Genomic DNA, 19,078 nt, shown 5'->3' with positions numbered 1-19,078 from the left:
TTCTTTTAGTTATTGGCTGCTTTCCCACTCATTAAAATTGTATTAGCCCTATTTGTTGCTATACAACATATATTTATATATAGTAAAAGCAAATATTATTTTGGCTGTACATATTCTCTGAACCTTGTATAGATTTACTACATGATGTTTTTATTTTACAGTCGAATAGATGGGAAGTGATGAGCAGGAGCTAGTAATTAAAAAAAGGGGGGGGGGGGAAACAAAACAGAAAGACCTTTTTGTCATTCTCTTTAAAAATTGTTTCTTTAAAAGCTAGAAAATATCCTGCAAAATCCGAGGGTCGTAAAAAGCATGCAAGGCTACACGCCTGCCACCCTGCACTGTAGAAGCCCTGGGTGTGATCAGAAGTGGCACATTCAGTCTCTGGCTTGGTTTCAGTAGCTAACGGAGTAGCTGATGCAGGATACTGCAGCAATACAATCACAGCTATCTTCTGTTACCCCTCACATGTGCTGAGAACCAACAGTATTTATTATACTTGGTTTCATGACTGAAACAATAAAGGAACTTTTCTGTGTTGAGCCAGAACTCTGTAGTTTTATGCTGATGCAGTTGATTGTATGGCCTTTCTTTAGGGTAATGGGTTTCAATGACCATGTGCACTAAGAACTAAGTTTGATGTATGAAATGATAAGAATAATACATTTTTCTCCTATGCACCATAGCTTTTATGCACAGCCCCCTTCACTGCAGCTCAAATAAATATATTCAACCAAACCTTAAAGTGAATCTATATAGATATATATTTATATAGAAAAAAAGTACATTGACGTCTAACTTTGCAAATGTTATTAAGAAAATAAGTGTTATTTATTCATTCTTTACTTCAAAGTCAGATGATTCAAGGAGACATTTAAAGATGGATAAAAAGTTGATCATAGAACTCCAATAAACACCTCTGACTTCTTTGTCCTTTAGGTCTCTTCTTTAGATCTTATGAGGGCTCCATGATTAGTAGGTGATCTACACGTGTGAATTAATCGTCAAAATACTTCTTTTCAATTACTCTGCAGAAAATGTATCCTGAACAGTGTTAGTTGTGCTTTGCAATGCTGTTGATGTAGGCCTCAGAGCATTGTGGTTGAATTGCCAACCTCTCCTGGAGGCTGGGGGGAAAGACAGAGTCCCAACAGGTGTACAGAAATGTGACGCTCACTGAAGCACTATGATAGAATATGACCTCGTAGATGTCTGCTAGCAAAAAATATATGCAAATAGACAGAGGGAAATCAAATGTGTCTTCTCACCTTGCTGATCTCCAAATATGTTGCCCTGGTGCAATTTTTCACACCCTGTTTGAGTAAATGAGTTCAAAATAATTCTGAATCCATTTTTGGTAAGTATTTTGAATTTTCCATGGAATCCACGCTTGTGTCCCATTACACATCCTGTCGTCTTTGAAAAGGGCTCAGTATCCACTGGGAAAGCTCTCCGTTAATACCGGTGACCAGGTCTATAAAAAGCCAAGGAGATTTGATCAAAACAGAAGATGATGGATAAACCAAGCAAATATGAACAACCAGACGGATGCTTAAATCCTGTGCATCAGTAGCGGGGGGCGGAGACCGTCCTGTGTTTTCACAGGAACCAAAGTTTCCAGCGAGCATGCTTCTTGGAGTCAGCTTTGGACTTGCGTTTTGGGGTGGAGGTGAAGGCCTCCTGGGGGTAAGGCAGGGAGGCAAAGTGGCCGTCCTCCGTAGGGCAAAGCCTCATCATCAGCGGCTGCAGCTTGTCCTCCTGCTGCTTGAAGTCCAGCTCCACACTGCAGCAAAGAAACAGAGACACACAACCAGCTCAAACACAAGCTCACTGCTGCATGCAGGTATTAACACCACCTCACCCACGTTACATTACAGTGCTATTAGAATACATGCTAACCATAATATTTCATGTTTTTTTTATTGTATTTAAGTAGAAAGCCTCCCTCTTTTTTATTTTATACTGCTTGCTTGTCAGCATTTCCTGACAATATATTCACTGTAATAGAAAACCTGGATTTACTTCTTTGAACAGGCTGCGATTATTTCAATACTGCGATAGGGAAGCCTATTAGTATTTTTCCCAGTCAGGAGTGCTTTGTCACTGGAGGGGGGTGTTGAACCGAAGATCATTTGCTTTGCTCAGAACCTGGGCATTGATGTGGGCCTTTTGGGATTTTAGTTTATATTATGTTGCTTTGATCCCTGCACAATATTACAGCATCAGTAAAAGGTAATTGGGATGCAAAATGAATGAATTTTTGTGTACACAAGGATAGTTTTTCCCCCCCTTTATTCTGTGTACTCATCGTTCACCAGGGTGCTAGGGGATTTATCTGGACCAGCCATCATTGTAATCCCACGCCCACGCACATCTGACCGCTAGGTTCTGCTAAGTGAAACTCAGATTACAGTCTTAGCCGTGGTAAGTGTTGAGGGACTTTAATCTGCTAAAGCTTCCTCCAGCCACTAGCCTGAGTCTGGCTGTGGGGACTCTGATGGACAGACTTACATAACAGCAGCAGGATCCACTTCATGAATCCTGCAGAGTGCCGAGCTCGATGCTACCGTTTACCATCCTGAGAGATTATGCAGTCTCAAGGTGAGCTAGACATTCGGCTGTCTGCTCTGATTGAAATGCAAGGCATCTGTATTGATTGCCTGTTGTTACGAAAGACATGTTTTTTGAGAGATATTTAAAAAGTAAAAATCTACATTTAATAGAATTTCAGCACAAAGTACTGCATGTTGGATTACTATGACAGGTGATCTGTAGGTGCAGGTGATGATGTCTGTTTCAATACCTCAGATTTGCTATGTATGTTGATGCTTTTAGAATCGATTAGAATAGAACAGTAAATGTGGATGTCTTAAACTGACGCCAGTGGATGTTGGGTGCTGAACAAGACACTCAGCACTTTGCTTTTGTTTGACTCAGGCCTTTACATGGGGCCAAGAACACTGCCGCAATTAGCAATAAATCACAGACTGTTAATTACACTGGTATAAATCCACTTCACTTTGTGTGCGTGTGCGTGTGCGTGTGCGTGTGTGTGTGTGTGTGTGTGTTGTCGTCCTTGTTTGTGAATACAGTCTACCTCTTTCATTCCTTGGGCACCTTCTTGAAAACATTGTTGCTGTCATGTGTGATTGTGCATATCCAAAAACCTGTTGTTTTAGTTTTTCATATTGTTTAGTAGTAGTTGGTGTGTTTCTCCTTCCGACCAGAAATGTGAGTTTTTCTTTTGGGCATGCATCTCTACCCCAGCCTTGCAAATTCTGAATATTGTTATATTCAGAATAATAGTGAAACATATTAATTTAAACAACCAAACCAAAAAGGAAAGGAGGATTCATGTAGTGCTGATCATGCAGATTAGCAGCCAGGCTTTTGGCAATTGCAAGCCCTCCAATCAAATTTAGAATTCATTTTAAGATTTTCTGGTATTGCAAAAAAAATTGGCTCCATATTATATTTGGGACCTCTTGGTTTCGCTGTCACACACATGTCCAAGTCACTGATCTAAACGCAAATCCCAAGTTACTTTGGCGAGAATCAAGAAAGTCAAGTCGAGCCTCTGCTATAAGTCAAGTCACAAGTCAAGTCATATGAAATTCTGATGTTTCCACACTTAAATCAGTTTGCAAAGTGCTTCTAGATGCAATTAGATAGACCTCAAGCTAATCAGAACCACGAAACGTGACATGCAACTGATCACAGCAACGAAACGGCAGTGCTTGTCATATTTGATCAGCGCTGTCTAATGTTTGATCATCTTTCGAGTCATGTGTGTCCTCATATTTGTGACTCCAGTCCCCCACCTCTTGTACCCTTAAGTTTGCCAATAAGTTTATCTCATTTCTGAAGACTCACCTTATTTTCTAGCATGATTGGGCTGCAGCAGTCCTAAAAACCCTCCACTAACATGCCTTTTCCTGATCTTGCATGATTTACCCTGGCTGTTTCATCCAGTCTGTTTTTGACCGCATTATCTTTTCACTGCCTTACATTCACAGATTCCTTTTTATTGATGCTTTCTTACTGTTGATTTGTCTTACGATATCATAAAAAGCACTTTGATACTAGTTTTACTTGTTTTCTTCCTTTGGACGGTCCTCAGGGAACCCATCTGCATGTGTGAACACAGCCCTCTCTCATGATGTATAAAAAGATCATGATATTTTCTGCTCATGTATTAAGTGTAATTCTACAAAATCGTGGCTTATCAGGCTCTTTTAGCTCCAATAACCGTTGTAACACAGCATCAAAGGATCCTGTGATCAGTTACTTGGTGTTTCTTAGGGTCTAATGATATTGTAGGTGAAGCAGTGTGCTGAGTATTTCATTGTGCCTTTTTCTTCTCTTAAAAAGCCTTCAATTAAGACTGTGTAAAGGCACAGAGACAGATCTCTCTGTCAGTTTTGGGGCATCTTCGGGTAAGTAGTGTAGCTTAATGGGATATGTTTCTCACACATATACACAAAAACACACATTCACTCATGGTAATAGGATTTTCCCTACCCTTTAGTGTAAGCCTAATACTGCTGAGACTGTTGTTACTGTACATCCATGGCTCAAGTTAATTTGCACTGCATGGACACACAATTTATTTTCTATGTGCATACTGTAAACTATCACTGCATTCGTGCGTGTGCTTCTGTAGGCTTAACTGTAGAATATTTAGATACTTTAGAACCTTTGGCAGTATTTTAAGATTACTTATCTACCTTGCAGGATATATCGGGGTACATATTTTCCAGTATTACATGTAGTTAATATGCCAAATAAATGCATTAATTACATATTAAATAGCCTAATATTACATACACAAAAAAAGGTTACATGGTTATTTGACATGCCATAATTAAATCTCCCAAAGCTACTTTCACTACTGTGGATCGCACCTCAGCTACTGTAGATGTGCCTGCTGTTTAAATGTAGGTTATTATATCGCTGTTTGAAACAAATATCCAGTAGTTGTTTTATTCTGCCTCAATTCTAGACTATTAATGGTCATATTGGCCTTTAAAAAGAAAGTCTAGCATAAACCTTACTTTCAACACTAAATTCAGCTATTTTTTTTCCTTCATTTTTTAAAAGATTATATTTTTGGCCCTTTTGTCTTTATTAAAGCACAGCTGAAGACAGAAAGGAAAAGGGGGAGAGAGAGAGGGCGACATGCAGCACAGGGTTGCAGGCCAGAGTTGAACCCTGGCTGCTTAGGCCAGAACTTTTAGCCTCTGTACACAGGGTCCTCACTCTGAACATAAGTGAGCCAACAGGCACCCCAAATTAAGCTATTTTTTAATAAGATGCTTGAAACAAGAAAATTACCAATAATGGCTTTAAATTTGAAGTAGTACCTCTTTACATTAAAACATTTTTTTCAAAAAGCAACATGGCTGTAGGTCCGAGTGAGTAAATGGCAGTGACATGGGAATGAACCTGTAATGGCAGTTTCAAATTGATGGTTCATGAACACTGCAAGTTTGAACACATGCTTCGACCTTTGTTGCATGTCAATCTCTCCCTCTTTGCCATGATTCCTTTAAAATCTCATGCAGTTAAACACAAATATGACATGATTTTCAAAAGATAGAAGTCCATACTGACATCTTAGCTCATGCAGAAACCCTGTTTGTGCATCTCCATTTCAAGCCTTCGTTCAACATGTTTACACGCCTCATCTGACATGTTTACGCATTGTTTACATCACTTGATACCAGGTGTGTGATGTCATCAGCTATAATCTTGTGAGTGTCCTTTCAAGTTCACATGCTATCTGTATGTGCTTTATCACAGTAGTTTCACTCTGAATAAAGCTCTATTTCGGTATTATAGTCAGACTCAATCCTTAAAGTCTATTAAAGATCCTCAGTTTACATATTTGAACAAACTGTAATCTCAGGATGCTCTGAACAGTAGCTGTTTATTGTATCTTAGCCTGAGTTATTTTTGTCAAGCTGAATTTAGTCTTTAATTAGAAATGCTACTCTTGTAAAATAAACAAGGCTTTTAATCGGCCAGGAGAATCATATAAGAAAGTGGCCTGTGGCTTGGCAACAGCGTAGAAAGAAAACGTAAATGTCACTGAAAAAAAAAAAAAATCTGCATAACTTCATTTGGAAAAGTGAAAAGATAATCATCTCATCTTTGAAACATACTCCAAGGCCTTTTAATGAAAAATGTATTAGTCTCTACCCGGCCCAGTTATCAGCATCTTCTTATGAAACTCACGGGCCCTGCTGCGTCGCTCCACATTTTGATTTTTAGCTGAAAGTGAATTTTGTTGGCGTTTTCCTTTCCCCAAGCTGCCTCTCCCGAGTGAGTTGTTGGATGGGAACAAATTAAAGGAGGCCCTTTGGACTTTGTTGATCTTCACCCCCCCCCCCCCCACACACACACACACACACACACACACACACACACAACCACACACACGCAGTTGTTCTGACTCTTGTTTTTGCTCTCTCTTTTTCACTTTTTCCTGCTCTCTAAAAAGTGTATATACAAGAAAAGAAAAAGAAACTCATGCATCGTCAAAGGGGACACACCTCTCACCTGCCCCTAATTCCACTTTTAACATCCGTGAGTCTTTATCTCTCTCCGTCACCTTCATCCGCTCTCATTCTCCCCGTTTCACATTCTCACCCTGCCTTCTTTTTAATTGCCTTATCTTCCCTGAGTGTGAATGTGCTCTACCGACTGTCCTCACTGTCCCTTCACACTGTCTGTCCTACCGAGGATCACTTTTGTAGCTATGGTAACAGCTTGCCACCATGTTGGAAAACATCATTATTCTTGCACAAAAAGAGATATCTTCCCCCAGCAGAGTCGTGCGGCAGGACAGCCTCGCTGCTCAGTAATTTCCATATGTTATAATGTAATCAGCTCTTCAGCCTTTAGCTACGCTTAATTGATTTTCATAGCCTCACACAATAGATGGAGATTTTTCCTCCCTTTTTAAATACCCATTCCTTTTTTAAATATTATATTATTTGCAGTGCACAGTGTTATTCAGAGACTGTTTTACCATCAGATAATGAGTATAATGATCAAGACATGCAAGCTAATGACAAAATTGGACTGATGGGAAATAACTAGTCCATTGTGAACGATGATACCCAGTGGTAGGGACCTTCCCAATCGCCTTCCTCAATCACAACCACTTAATTTTATCTCCCTGTTTGATCAGCACATTAGCCATAATAAATTAAATGTGAGGGAAATTGTATTACAGGGTTTCAGCATCAAGCCACATCACAATTAATGCCTGTGGCTTTACAAAAAAAGTGGAATGCATTTCAAATCCCTAGCTTTTTTTTGTACCAGCCTGTCTGGCTCATTCTCTTCCCTTCCAGCTTCTCTCTGTCTGTGTTTGTCTCTCATGTTTTTTTTACTGTGTGACTTCTTTTTCCATTCCTCCCCCACCTTTCTCAGTGACAGACATTACATCACCTGGCAAGATGGAATGAATTGTAATAATCTCTTCATCCCTTTCCCAATGACATGCACGTTGTATTAAGCATTGAATCCCCAAGTTTATTTGAACATACCCTGTTTGCTGTTAGGAGATGATTACCGGGGAAACAGTGAGATAGAAAGTTAAGGGAGATTAAAAGAAACACGAGGATGAGTTCAAGATGAAGAAAGCGGGACCAGCCAAGGACAAGAGGCTACAGCAAGTTCTTTATTCTTTTTGAAGTCCATGCCCATAGGCCTCAGCAACGAATTGATCTGGTGCTGTTGTTATGCTAAGGATGAGCTCTGAGTTGATGCCATATACTCTTGGACAAATTGATATTATGTTGAGGAGTGTTTGGCTGGCTCCTTACTGGGCTGTGTAAACGATTTATGGACCCATATGTTCATTCTGGTCCTGAGATCAGCTGCATCATAAATGCAGGGCTTGTTCGGCTATGGCACAAAAACATGAACATACAGAAAAATCCTAATAGAAATAATAAGCAGCTACTCTTTCCACGTACAGTTTGTATTTCTTCACAGCTCTGCTTCCTATGCTGTGTTTCTCCACCTCCAGAGAGGTTGTTTTCATGGAGATCTAAGTAATTAGATTGCCATTTAATCCTCCTGCCTGTGTGAAAACAACTGCTATATTTAATTCTGTGTCCAATCAACACAATTCACCATGCCAAGCAAGTCTCTTAAAGGAGAACCGGGGTCAATTTAACAGATTTCAAACATCTCACTTAGAAATGTCTGCCCTTTATCAAGTTGAAACCTTGCCAGGCACCGACAAGCTTTGTCAAAAATGAGCCTTCCATTTTGTATCGAGTTTATGTTTTTCTTCACTTCCTCCTCCACGGATGAAGCTTTTCAGTAGATTGTGGAAGGTCTAGGAAGAAATTGTTGAGTTTTGATGTTAATGTAGCAACAGTTATTGTGTGTGCATGGTCAGCATCGACCAAGTCAGGGGACAAATCCTTGAGACCTTTATATAATATTCAATCAGTTTCTATCTAGGGGCTTATATGTATAATATGTATAATTGGCTCATATTCTGATGGACACACTAAATCGTAGCTTTTATTGCAGCCAGCATTTTGCATTTTTTAAACCATCACCGGGAATTCAGGTCATTGTAATATATAAATGAGCACCAGTGATGATTATAGGTACACTCTGAGTTGCCAAGAATATCTCCACACTAAAGAACCTTAAAATTGAATTTATCATATATATATTAATAATGTAAACGTGTTATTATCATACTGCAGTTTGTGCTCAAAGATTTGCAGGGATGGTAAGCGAATGTCTCTTGAATCTGCAGAGGCTGGAACACAGGGCAAGCACAGTTGGGCTTTACTCAGGTAGACAGAGTGGTGATGGAGGATTGGTCGAGCAGAGGAAGCAGGACCTTCTCTTCCCCAGGGTCAAATCACACAGAGTTACCATTAAACATGGCACTGACTGATTTATAATGCCAGGCGAGCTCCCATCTCAGCAGTCTGTCCTATGACATCCATACTTTAACCCTGTACTCAACCCTTTGCCCATTAAGTCCCTTGTGCCATGTTGTGCTCTTCCAGTGTCCTTCACATCATATGCGATAATTCAGCTCACCTCACTTCATATTGCTGTCATTAAATTGCTGTAAAAATGACTGTTCTTGTGGTCCACCCTGCGCACATGCAGGTGCCCTGCCGCAATTTAAACACACTCCTCTTCACGATGCACCTTCTTCAGCTCAAACTTCAGAGGGAACAGAGCTGTGCCATGCTCCTTCATTTTCAGGAGCCAATTGAAGTTTGGCCACAGGCTTATCAGTTATTGAGGGCAGTAGATACAAAATGATTTAAATGGCTCTTCAGAGGCGAACTGTCGACTGAGTGGAACTGAAGTGTCAACTTAAAACATTTTTATTGATTGCCTCTCACCCTCCTACTCTTTAAATCTCTTTCTTTCTCATCCTCCCCCTTATGATTTTTGGATTTATACTTTTTGTAAGCACCAAAAAGAAAAACAGCCATACACACATACACATGTGCACGTACAGGTGTCATGCAATTGTTCTCAAAGGGCTCTCATGCTGCCTGCAGACTGTTGCTGTGTATCAAAGAGGAACCTGATAGATGTGTTAAAACATGCAGCTAGGTCAGGGCCACCTACTGAACTTTTAGCTGATCCCACACAGTTCTACATTAGGGCTGTAACTAGTGATTAGTCCATGGAGTTTTAGCCTCACTAGTTACATGGCTATATGGATGGCAATGTCAGTCTGTCCGTTCATCACGTTAGTCCAGACTGAAATAGCTCAACAACTATTGGATGGATTGTAAAGTTTTGTACAGACATTTATCCCATATCTTTTCTTTTCAGACTGAAATATCTTGACAACTATTTGATGGATTGATGAAATTTGCTACAGATATTCAAGGTCCCTAAAGGATAGAATTTAATGACTTTGTTGATCCCTCGACCTTTCATCTAGAATCATAATTAGGTTAGGTCAAATCCAATACTTCAGTTCATGACCCAAATACTTGCAAAGCTAATGACTTTGCCATCAAACAGGTAAACTACTGCATAAAGCCCATTTCCCACTAGACACAAAAACTAAATCCACAAACATCAGTTTTTTTCTTTTAGTGCGAAAGGTTACAATCGGTATTCATTCCCAGGACCAACGACTCTGCAATAGTTATGGGTATTTATCAGCTCCAGATCCGACTGGAAATTTTTGTCCCTTTATCGGCGCGATGTGTGTGAGTGTGGCAATGTGTGTGTGTTTTTTTAATAATCTGTGATATGTTTAGTTTTTAAAATGTCAAAAAAAACATTGAAAAATACCCATCACAAGCTCTAAGAGCCCAAAAGGTCCAACTGGCCAAGACTAAAATGGAATCAGTCTACAGCAAATCTTCACAAGTCAGAAGTTGGAGCCAGACATTTTTTACCTTATTTCTGGATAAGCTTCACATATATAAACACATTTATACACAAAGACACCTAGGCAGATATATACTTATACACAAACATACTTTCATAAAGAGTGAACTATGTTCCCTAAAAGACTTATGACTTTGGACACCTGTATTGGTGGTCAAATCAACTTAACTGAATTTAAAAGTACACAGAGGCTCAGTTTGCTTGGCAACAGCACACAGTGATGATATTTCGAGATGCTCGGATGGTAATTAATTTCACCTTTCGTAGCCCTGTCCTTACTCATTATAGAAATTATATTTTTTTCTTTTCGACCTCATGCCTTATTGTCTTGAATTCTAGCTAACCCTGCACCTGCTACACACCCTTCAGTGAATGAAGGAGCGTGAAGGGACAATAGGAGGATCAGACAAATATGTATATACACACACAGACAGAGAGAGAGAGAAAGAGAGAGAAAGAGAAAGAGAAAGAGAGCGATAAATGTCACACATCCCTGTGTGCTCATTAACAGCATCCACATTTGTCTGGCATCCACTGCCACTTCCCCTCCTCTCTACCATCCTTTTTCCACCTGTTCACTTTCCTTCAAGGAGAAAGGACAGGGAACATTTGGATCATTGTGTCTTTGAAAAGGAACGGCCACTCACCTGTAAATAATGCATGCGCTGTTCCGGCATGTGTCGCAGTTGGCGGTGTCCTGTCCGGTTCGATAGGAGAGTCTGCGGGGAAGATAAGAGTGGTGAATGAGTAATTACAAGACTTGTTAAGCTGCTTCCTCACACCTTCCTTTCTCATCTTGTTTGTCCTCCCTCGTCAGCAGGACCCAAGTAAACGAGGGCGATTAGGAATCACACTGCCCTCCTGAGTGGCCTGTGTCCGGCAACCAGGGCAGAAAGGGCACAGTGTTAGCCAATTTGCTGCATTTGACTGATTTGAGGTCAGATAAGGCAAAGTAGTACGCAGGATGAGTTTCAGAGCTGCAGTTTTGAACAAGAACAGGATTGTTACATTTCCTTACACATTTCAAATGTGCTAAGAAAAATAGGTTGGGTGGCAAAGATTATTTAGTAATATGAAATGTGACATTAATGCCTACCACAATTTCCAGCAGCCCAACAAGACATACAGTACTCAATCTACTTTTTTTCTAAGTCTTTTCGATGACACCAGAGAAATCCCAGCATTGATTAATCCGTTCTGTACAAGATAGTGTTATAAAACACACAGTAAGTATGGACATTTTTTACGATCATTTACTGTCTGATAACGAAATGGAAATGACACAGGTCCTCTAAGCAGATACATTTTGACAGTTTTGCTTATCTCAGCAGTCCTTTGGCGTCATACAGTCAGTCTGTCTTTATTTCATTGTCATATTGATTCACCAAATTCACAATAAAACCCATCAATGTCCTATGTTTTATCCTGTGTGTCTTTCTATAATTCTATTATCAGTTTACTCTGAGATAAAATATTATTTTATTTCTCACAGGGCAGCTAAAGACAAGGGAATGGCCATGAATGGGACTACTTGGTTACATGCTTCAGTGGCTCAATGGCTTTCTTATTGGATTAGCATGTGGAAATGTGCATATTGATTGGCAGCAATAGTTTCCCCATATAATTAATGGCATATAACAATGGAGGTACTGTGGACTAACTTATCCAAAGACATGAGCAAAAAGGAAATCATCTGCTGGTTGGTTTATATGGTTATGACCTGCACTGCTGCATCAACAGAAAGCAGTCAACCCAGTAAAACTGTCAGGCTTTTTGTAGTTGTACCCAGGTGTCATCCTTAATCCGCCCACTCATAATCAATTGGTTATATAGAATCAAACATAGCTATTAAATACAATCATCCTTCTACTGAGCAGTTTTCGGTGTGATGAAAGCATTTGTACAAGTCGCAAGCTTATTGGTTCTATGAAATCTGTGGAACAGACTTCACCACAGCAAGAGACACTATGTTTTATTTGCCCAGGTTTTTATGCCTTCACCCCCTTGTAATGGATGTCAAAGGAATGGTGCTTACAGCAGTGAAAATCTCCAGCAACATGTCTTTCAAGAAAACGGTGCCCTCGGTACTCTGGTTTTCTGAATAACTGTTCACACTGAGGATTATTATTTTGAGGATTATCTACAGTAACGTGCACATTTTTTCTGAAGGGAGATGCTGCTCCAGAAATTATGTTTGCAAGTGTTTAGCACCATGAATGGATTCCCATTTACCTCTGCTGTATTGGACTCAAGGAAGAAATCATAGTGGCTAGATACCATAAAGTGTAGGTTCTTTTTTGCTTTTTTGTTTCTTTAAAACTGGGGTAACCTGCCCTTTCAGAAACAGTCATAAGGTTTCTCAAATGATCATTGCGGCGAAAGCCCCTGGATTGTTCTCCTCATTGACGTTAACGTGCTAAACTTTCATATTTAGGTCTCGCCTCCTAATATTTGCCTTTGCAGAGACATTTTTCAATACTCTCTCAGGGACTCTTGTCACTCTGCCCATAAGGTGCGGCGCCAATAAAAATTAAACCGCTATCATAAATTCCCTTTCCTTATCTTATCCTTTTTGTGCTACAGTATGTGCTACTGTGCTACTGTATGTGCGCTGACAGGTATATGAGAGGTTTTGATTACAATATTGTTATTTAAGGCTGTCGCCGAATGAGATAATGGGGAAAGTCTGAGTAAAAGATAAATCCAGTGATAAAGAGAAGTATGCAGCTTGGATTCATTAAGGGGCTTGACAGTGCAGTGCAGTAGGGAATACCAAGGCCATCTTCACTTTCCCCCCAGGTGAGCTGGGTCACATCTTTTCAATAACTCACCCTTATTCTCTTTATCTCTCGCCCCCATGCTGTCTAGATCTCTTTCTCCCTCTGTCTCTTGCACCCCCACTCCTCTCTCACACTGAGTTAAGTAAATAAGGGAGCAGAGCTCATTTCAGCAAGCTTCCCTGGGGAGAGTGGAGCCAAAAGTGCCATTAACAGTATATTTATCAGCCCTACCTGCTTTGTGGGTGAGCTCTCCCAAAGGTCACTGAGTGGGTGGGAGTACAAAGGCATAAAAACATGCACACATACACAGTGTTAATAGACAGGCTAGCAACAAGTCCCTATCAGTTATTAATTGAGTCTGGCCTGCCAACACCGGCTGATGATGCAGCAAATTTATTCCTGAGCTTTGAGCTGTTGGATGCAGCCAATGGTGTTGCACCCTTGACACTGGGTCATATGGCCTGGGCAGGGCTGTACCTGAGGAATACTGTATATGTGAGTGTGTGCTAGTTTGCATTGTGTGTAGGGACATTAAGGCAAACTCCTTTTCCCCCCCTGCAGCTTGGTAAGCGCTGCTCATATAATCTATGAAGTTCTAATAATAGAGTAACTAAGGGAGATGAAGCCTCACGCTTCATTGTTGTGCTCACTTACTTTCTCTCACATGCTTTTCAAGCTGTTGTCTCTATTCTTGTTCTGTAGCAAAGTGGGAGAAATTGTTTTGGGTGTTTGTCGATGTGCAGGAGTCCTGTTCATTTTCTGAATTGATGTTGTTAATTGACTCGTACTTGGGACACTGGGCATAAAATTGTCTCAGTTGAATCATCACTACCAAATACAAACAAATGTTAGGACGGCTCAAGTAACTATAATAGAAAATGTCTAGATCATTGATCTAAAGTTAAAGATACAAACCTTTGTATACAAACACGTCCAATTGCAGATAGGACTGGGCAATATGACTATATTTATCATAAAAACAATATAAAAACGATTATTGCATATATTTCTCTGTATATTGGAAGTCGAAAAACTGGCGGCTAAACTACATTTTAGCAATATTAATGCTGTTTGAACAACATTTTGATCATTTGTTATGTACTGGCAATATCCACTGGTAAAAATCTCTACAAAGACCAGTGGTTGCTCCCCCTTTGCAGCTGTTTTTTCCTTCTTTTTCCATTCCACACACTTGTTATCTTCCTCCTGAGGTTACACATATCAGGGGAACAGAGGGGAAATCAAAGGGAAAATGTGACGATCATCACTATGGTCAGTCAATGTAGGGAAGTGATCGATGGAAGAGCTTGCTTCTTTATTAGTGTATATATTTTTAATAGTTATAAGAGTGAAAAAGCATTTTCTTTTCTCTGTGTGTGTGTGTGTGTGTGTGTGTGTGTGTGTGTGTGTGTGTGTGTGTGTGTGTGTGTGTGTGTGTGTGTGTGTGTGTGTGTGTGTGTGTGTGTGTGTGTGTGTGTGTGTGTGTGTGTGTGTGTGTGTGTGTGTGTGTGTGTGTGTGTGTGTGTGTGTGTGTGTGTGTGTGTGTGTGTGTGTGTGTGTGTGTGTGTGTGTGTGTGTGTGTGTGTGTGTGTGTGTGTGTGTGTTTTTTTATTAGTCTCAGCACATTAGCCATTGTATTTCAATTTGTGTCTGAGTAGCATGTCTTGAACACATGCTTAGTGATGAATGCACACAGTGTTCCATTTCCTTCCATGAAAAATGGATGTCATGTAACATAAGCAGTTATATATCAAATGTAATTGCACTCACAGTTCACCTATAGCCTGTGGGCACTCCTGTTTGTTGTGTCAGTGACATTTATGTAACGGGACTATGAAGCTAATGTAGTGTGACTAAAGCAGCATTAAAAAAATTTCCTTGGCTCGATAAAAAAAAAAAAAAAGGAAATATACAGGAAGAAGACGACTGTGCTTATATAGAAAAGTAGAGGTTCAGTTAGGCTCAGATGGATTACAAGAGGCTTATACTGCTCACTGACTTTAGGCTTTTGTAATTAACATATGGAAAGACAATGTGATTGTTTCTTTATGTATGTGACCAGATGGCGCCGTTAAACACTAGTCACAAATTGTTATTTATAAATTAAGTCCCTCCTTTTTTTCCCGTCCTCTCCCACCTGCCACTTTAGACACATCTGATAAGCCAGATGTGCTTGGCAACACAGAGAAGATGGCTCCCCATGCGGCACCACGTTGGCTTACCTTTTCACACTTTATGAGTGTGGTGATAGGCGGATTATGGCTGCCTTGTGCAAAATTGAAGGAGGATAACTGCGTTAGTAGATGGTGTAAACTCACACTGTTCTTTGCTCAAGCCCTGTTGAAAATGAGTTTTACACCGTCACTCAGTCAAGTTGAGAGTTGAGTTTCATACCCTTTGAAACATTGTGGTTGTGTTGCTATACGCTTGACAGGTGTGTCTGTGTGATTCACACAGGTTTTGGACTCCAAGTTGGTATTCTGTTGATTATATGGATTTTCTCACTCTGTATCTCTCCACAGTGCTGGTCAAAACAGATAGGGATCTGAGTGCCAAGCCCCAGCAATTCACTCAACAAATTGGCCATTTTGTTTGCCTCATCCCTTTGGATAGACAATCCTCTATTTCAGCAGGGTAGATGCTATCTGCAGTCCTTTTGAATATACTCAGTATCCATTGGACAGTAAATGGCTTTTTCACAGGCCATGGCTTTTTTGAAAGGCTTTGAACTTACTAGATAAACACGGCATGCAGCTGGATAAGGCCACTTATTAAATTTCTAGTTTTTGCTGAAGCAATAAAAGAACTTGAAACTGTCATCCCATGATTTGATGTCCCTCTTGTGGTAATATTTTTTTAAGCAGCATATCTAATAAATTCTGATATCCACATTTGAAATAAGGTTATACACGCATTGTTATGTTTTAATTCAATTTTCAATTAAATTTTATTTATACTGCCAAATCATAACAAAGGTTATCTCAGGACACTTTACAGAGTAGGTAAAGACCACACTCTATGACTTATTTATGATAAACATAGACCCAACAATTCCCCGCAGAGTACGGTGGCAAGGAAAACCTTCCCTATAACAGGCACTAACATCGGATAAGTGGCTGAATCATTTCCTTTTCAAAATATCAGGAACATGTCTGCCATTTCACAGCCTTGGGTTGAATGTGGTTTAAAGGCAGCATTTATTGTGGGTCATCAAGCCATTTGGACCTAATTGGCTGAGATGAATAGTCTATCAATGTTTTCTCCAGCAAGTCTGTCATATCTTGAGGGAAATCATACTGTGATAGCACTGCAGGGCACATCCAGGTGAAAGACACATGCGGCTGTGATCCCTTTTTAACACTCTGGGTTTATCAGTCAAAGCCCTACTGAACAACTGTCACATATACAAGCTTGTCCCTAAGATGTAGTAATACTGTGACACATCAAGAGGGTACTTTTCTTGCTCATGCTGAATCATCAGTGTGCGCTGTGTCTCTGATGTCTCTGATGTGAACACCAAGCTCTTTTCTCAAATATGACTTTATATAACATTTCTTATTACTTATTGCTAGCATATGCTTGACACCAGTGTAAAGTAGTGAGGCACCAATCCTTTTCACTGGCTCAGTGACAGCCACGGCACTGACATTTTTTAATTAAAGGTTTCGAAATTCAGTTTCCGCTATCAATTTAGTTATGGTAGGCCGCCAACTCAATTTTTTAGTGCTACACCAATCTCTGGCCTCATGTTACTTTACGATTCAATGAATTCCGTGCAATGGTTAAATTTAGGAAGAAGAGAGCACTGGTATCAACTTGGTACTACGTATTGACAGGTACCCTGAACTGAAGTATTGTAATTGGGAGCAACAACATTAAATCGGTGCATCTTTAGTGGAAAACACAAGTTATAAGAGACATGTCTTACCCTTCCCTGTGGGCCTCCCCCTTCTCCAGTTCCTGGATGACCCCCAGCAGCACTTTGATGGTCTCTTGGCTGGAGCTGATGAGATTTTCCATTGCCTGGAGCTGTGCTTTAACATCCCCGTCCTGATTCATAGGCACTATTTGCTTGCAGGCCTCCTGTGTTTGGTCAGGTGGTGCCCCACCAGCCTCACCACCTCTGCAGGGTGTCAGAGGCTCCTCCATCCCCCGAAGAGGCCGGGCAGATAACTGTCCTGTGTGGCACTGTGCCTGTGTTGTACAGCCTCTGCTGGAACGTGGTAGCGTCTCACTCTGCAGCCCGTTGAGCTGCAGGGCTTTCTTCCGCTTGCTCCGCACAGACGGACTGTCCAGGCACTCCACTTGTGTAAGGGAGTTCCAGGCGATAGGGCCCGTAACCTTGGAGGCCCTGTCCGGCAGGGTTTGGGACGAGCCCTCCTCCAGATTGAGCAGCTGCCTCTTGGCCGAGCGGTCTGTATCAGCCTCTCTGTGTTGTAATCCTGTCCTGGCTTTGGCTGGGACACTGCAGAGCTGGTATTCTGCCTGTACTCCAGCTCCGCTTCCTCTCTGTGTGTCTGCAAGGCAGTCTGTGTCTGCAGAGCAACTGAGCAGCAGAGCGTCAGAGCATAGGCCATCAGGTGCAGTGTGCTGCTCCACTGTGGCAATGCACTCATTAGTATGGAGCAGAGCCCTGGTCCTCCGGACTCCACTCCCCCCGCAGGCTCCCTCCTCCTCCTCATCTAAACCCTGCTCAGCAACCTTGGACTGCTTTACCTCCATGACAAAACCGTTATTCTGACCTTTATAAGTTTCCACGGCCGCCACGTGTTTAAAGGTGTGGCCTTTCTTGCGCTCAAAGGGAAAGGTCTGATAGCGTTTCTTCAAGTCAGGGGACGTCTGCACGCCTGTGCTCCTTGTGACGTTTGGGATGGATCTGCGAGCAGGGACAGTCATGTACTTGCGGTACGCCACTTTGTATGAGATTGGCTTGCCACCCTTCCCCGCTGCCTGCAACTCCGCCTCCCTTTGCTCGTTCTGTGCCTCGCAGATATCCTTGAAACGCACTTGCAGGGCCTTGTTTCTCTTCCTCACCTGTCGACTGGCTTCCAGGGAATACTTCACCTCCAGTGCCAGCGAGGTGGAGGGCAACGGCGCTGCCTCCGAGTCAGACTCTGAGTTGGTTAGCATGCATTTGCCACCCTCCTTGCTCACCATGTTTCCTGAGAGGCGTGGAGAAAGACACTGTGTTAATCATTGGTAATGTATGGCTTAGACAAAGACCCTTGACTATTATATCCCACTCAGCAGAACACACCATCTCTCTAAGCTTAGGGAAAAGGGAGGAACCTGTGCAGTTATTTAATGAATATTATTGAAAAGTACTTTAATCAGTCACTTGTCATCACACTCCAAAAATCATTGCAAATATGAATTTGAATTTCAGTTGCTCTCCTTGATAATTAAGTGTAACAGGAATAAGTATTTGACATTTAATATAGTTTGTATATTTGATACTGTAGGCGTGGTGATGTCATGCAAGTCTAGTGTCATGTGTGTCATAGGTTCAAATGTTACAAAATATTTACTAATCTTAGCATAATTCCATGGCACATTTAAACGGGATTTTAGATATTTTTGTTTATTTATTTCCCCATGTATTTCGGTGTAGGTGACTATTTGCAATAGGTTTTTTGAAATTGGTCCACTATTGGGTGTGAGTGCTGCAGGCACCTGAGCACCGACAAGTGTTTGTGTCTCAGTTTGTATGGGAGCTATCAGTTACTGCATTTACATACTCGCACACTCAAATACACTTAAATACACTTAGTTAACAGTCAAAATGTACTGTTGACTATTCTGAAGACTATGCCTGAGGTGTGCCATTTATTTCCATGGTTAATTAGCTTCAGCAGAATTCCTAACCTGACCTTTCCCTCTCACAGTTA

General features: G+C 41.0%; 2 protein-coding genes across 3 annotated transcripts in view; one reads left to right on the top strand and one right to left on the bottom strand.

Annotated features, from left to right (window-relative positions):
- The window catches only part of dock1 (dedicator of cytokinesis 1), a 178,449-nt gene that overhangs the window by 77,396 nt on the left and 81,975 nt on the right, over window positions 1-19,078 (top strand). The gene's annotated exons all lie outside the window — the stretch shown is intronic.
- Window positions 1,600-18,347, bottom strand: insyn2a (inhibitory synaptic factor 2A; the record flags this gene model as incomplete). The annotated part of the gene is made up of 3 exons (XM_083932898.1): window positions 1,600-1,783; window positions 11,058-11,129; window positions 17,119-18,347. 3 exons carry the CDS (start codon window positions 18,345-18,347, stop codon window positions 1,600-1,602), a joined length of 1,485 nt encoding a protein of 494 aa, XP_083789024.1.

The sequence above is a fragment of the Echiichthys vipera genome (genome assembly GCF_963691815.1).
Source record: "Echiichthys vipera genome assembly, chromosome: 18".
Classification (NCBI taxonomy): domain Eukaryota; kingdom Metazoa; phylum Chordata; class Actinopteri; order Perciformes; family Trachinidae; genus Echiichthys; species Echiichthys vipera.
The sequence above is the reverse complement of the archived record's forward strand: the minus strand, read 5'-3'. Positions and strand labels throughout refer to the sequence as shown.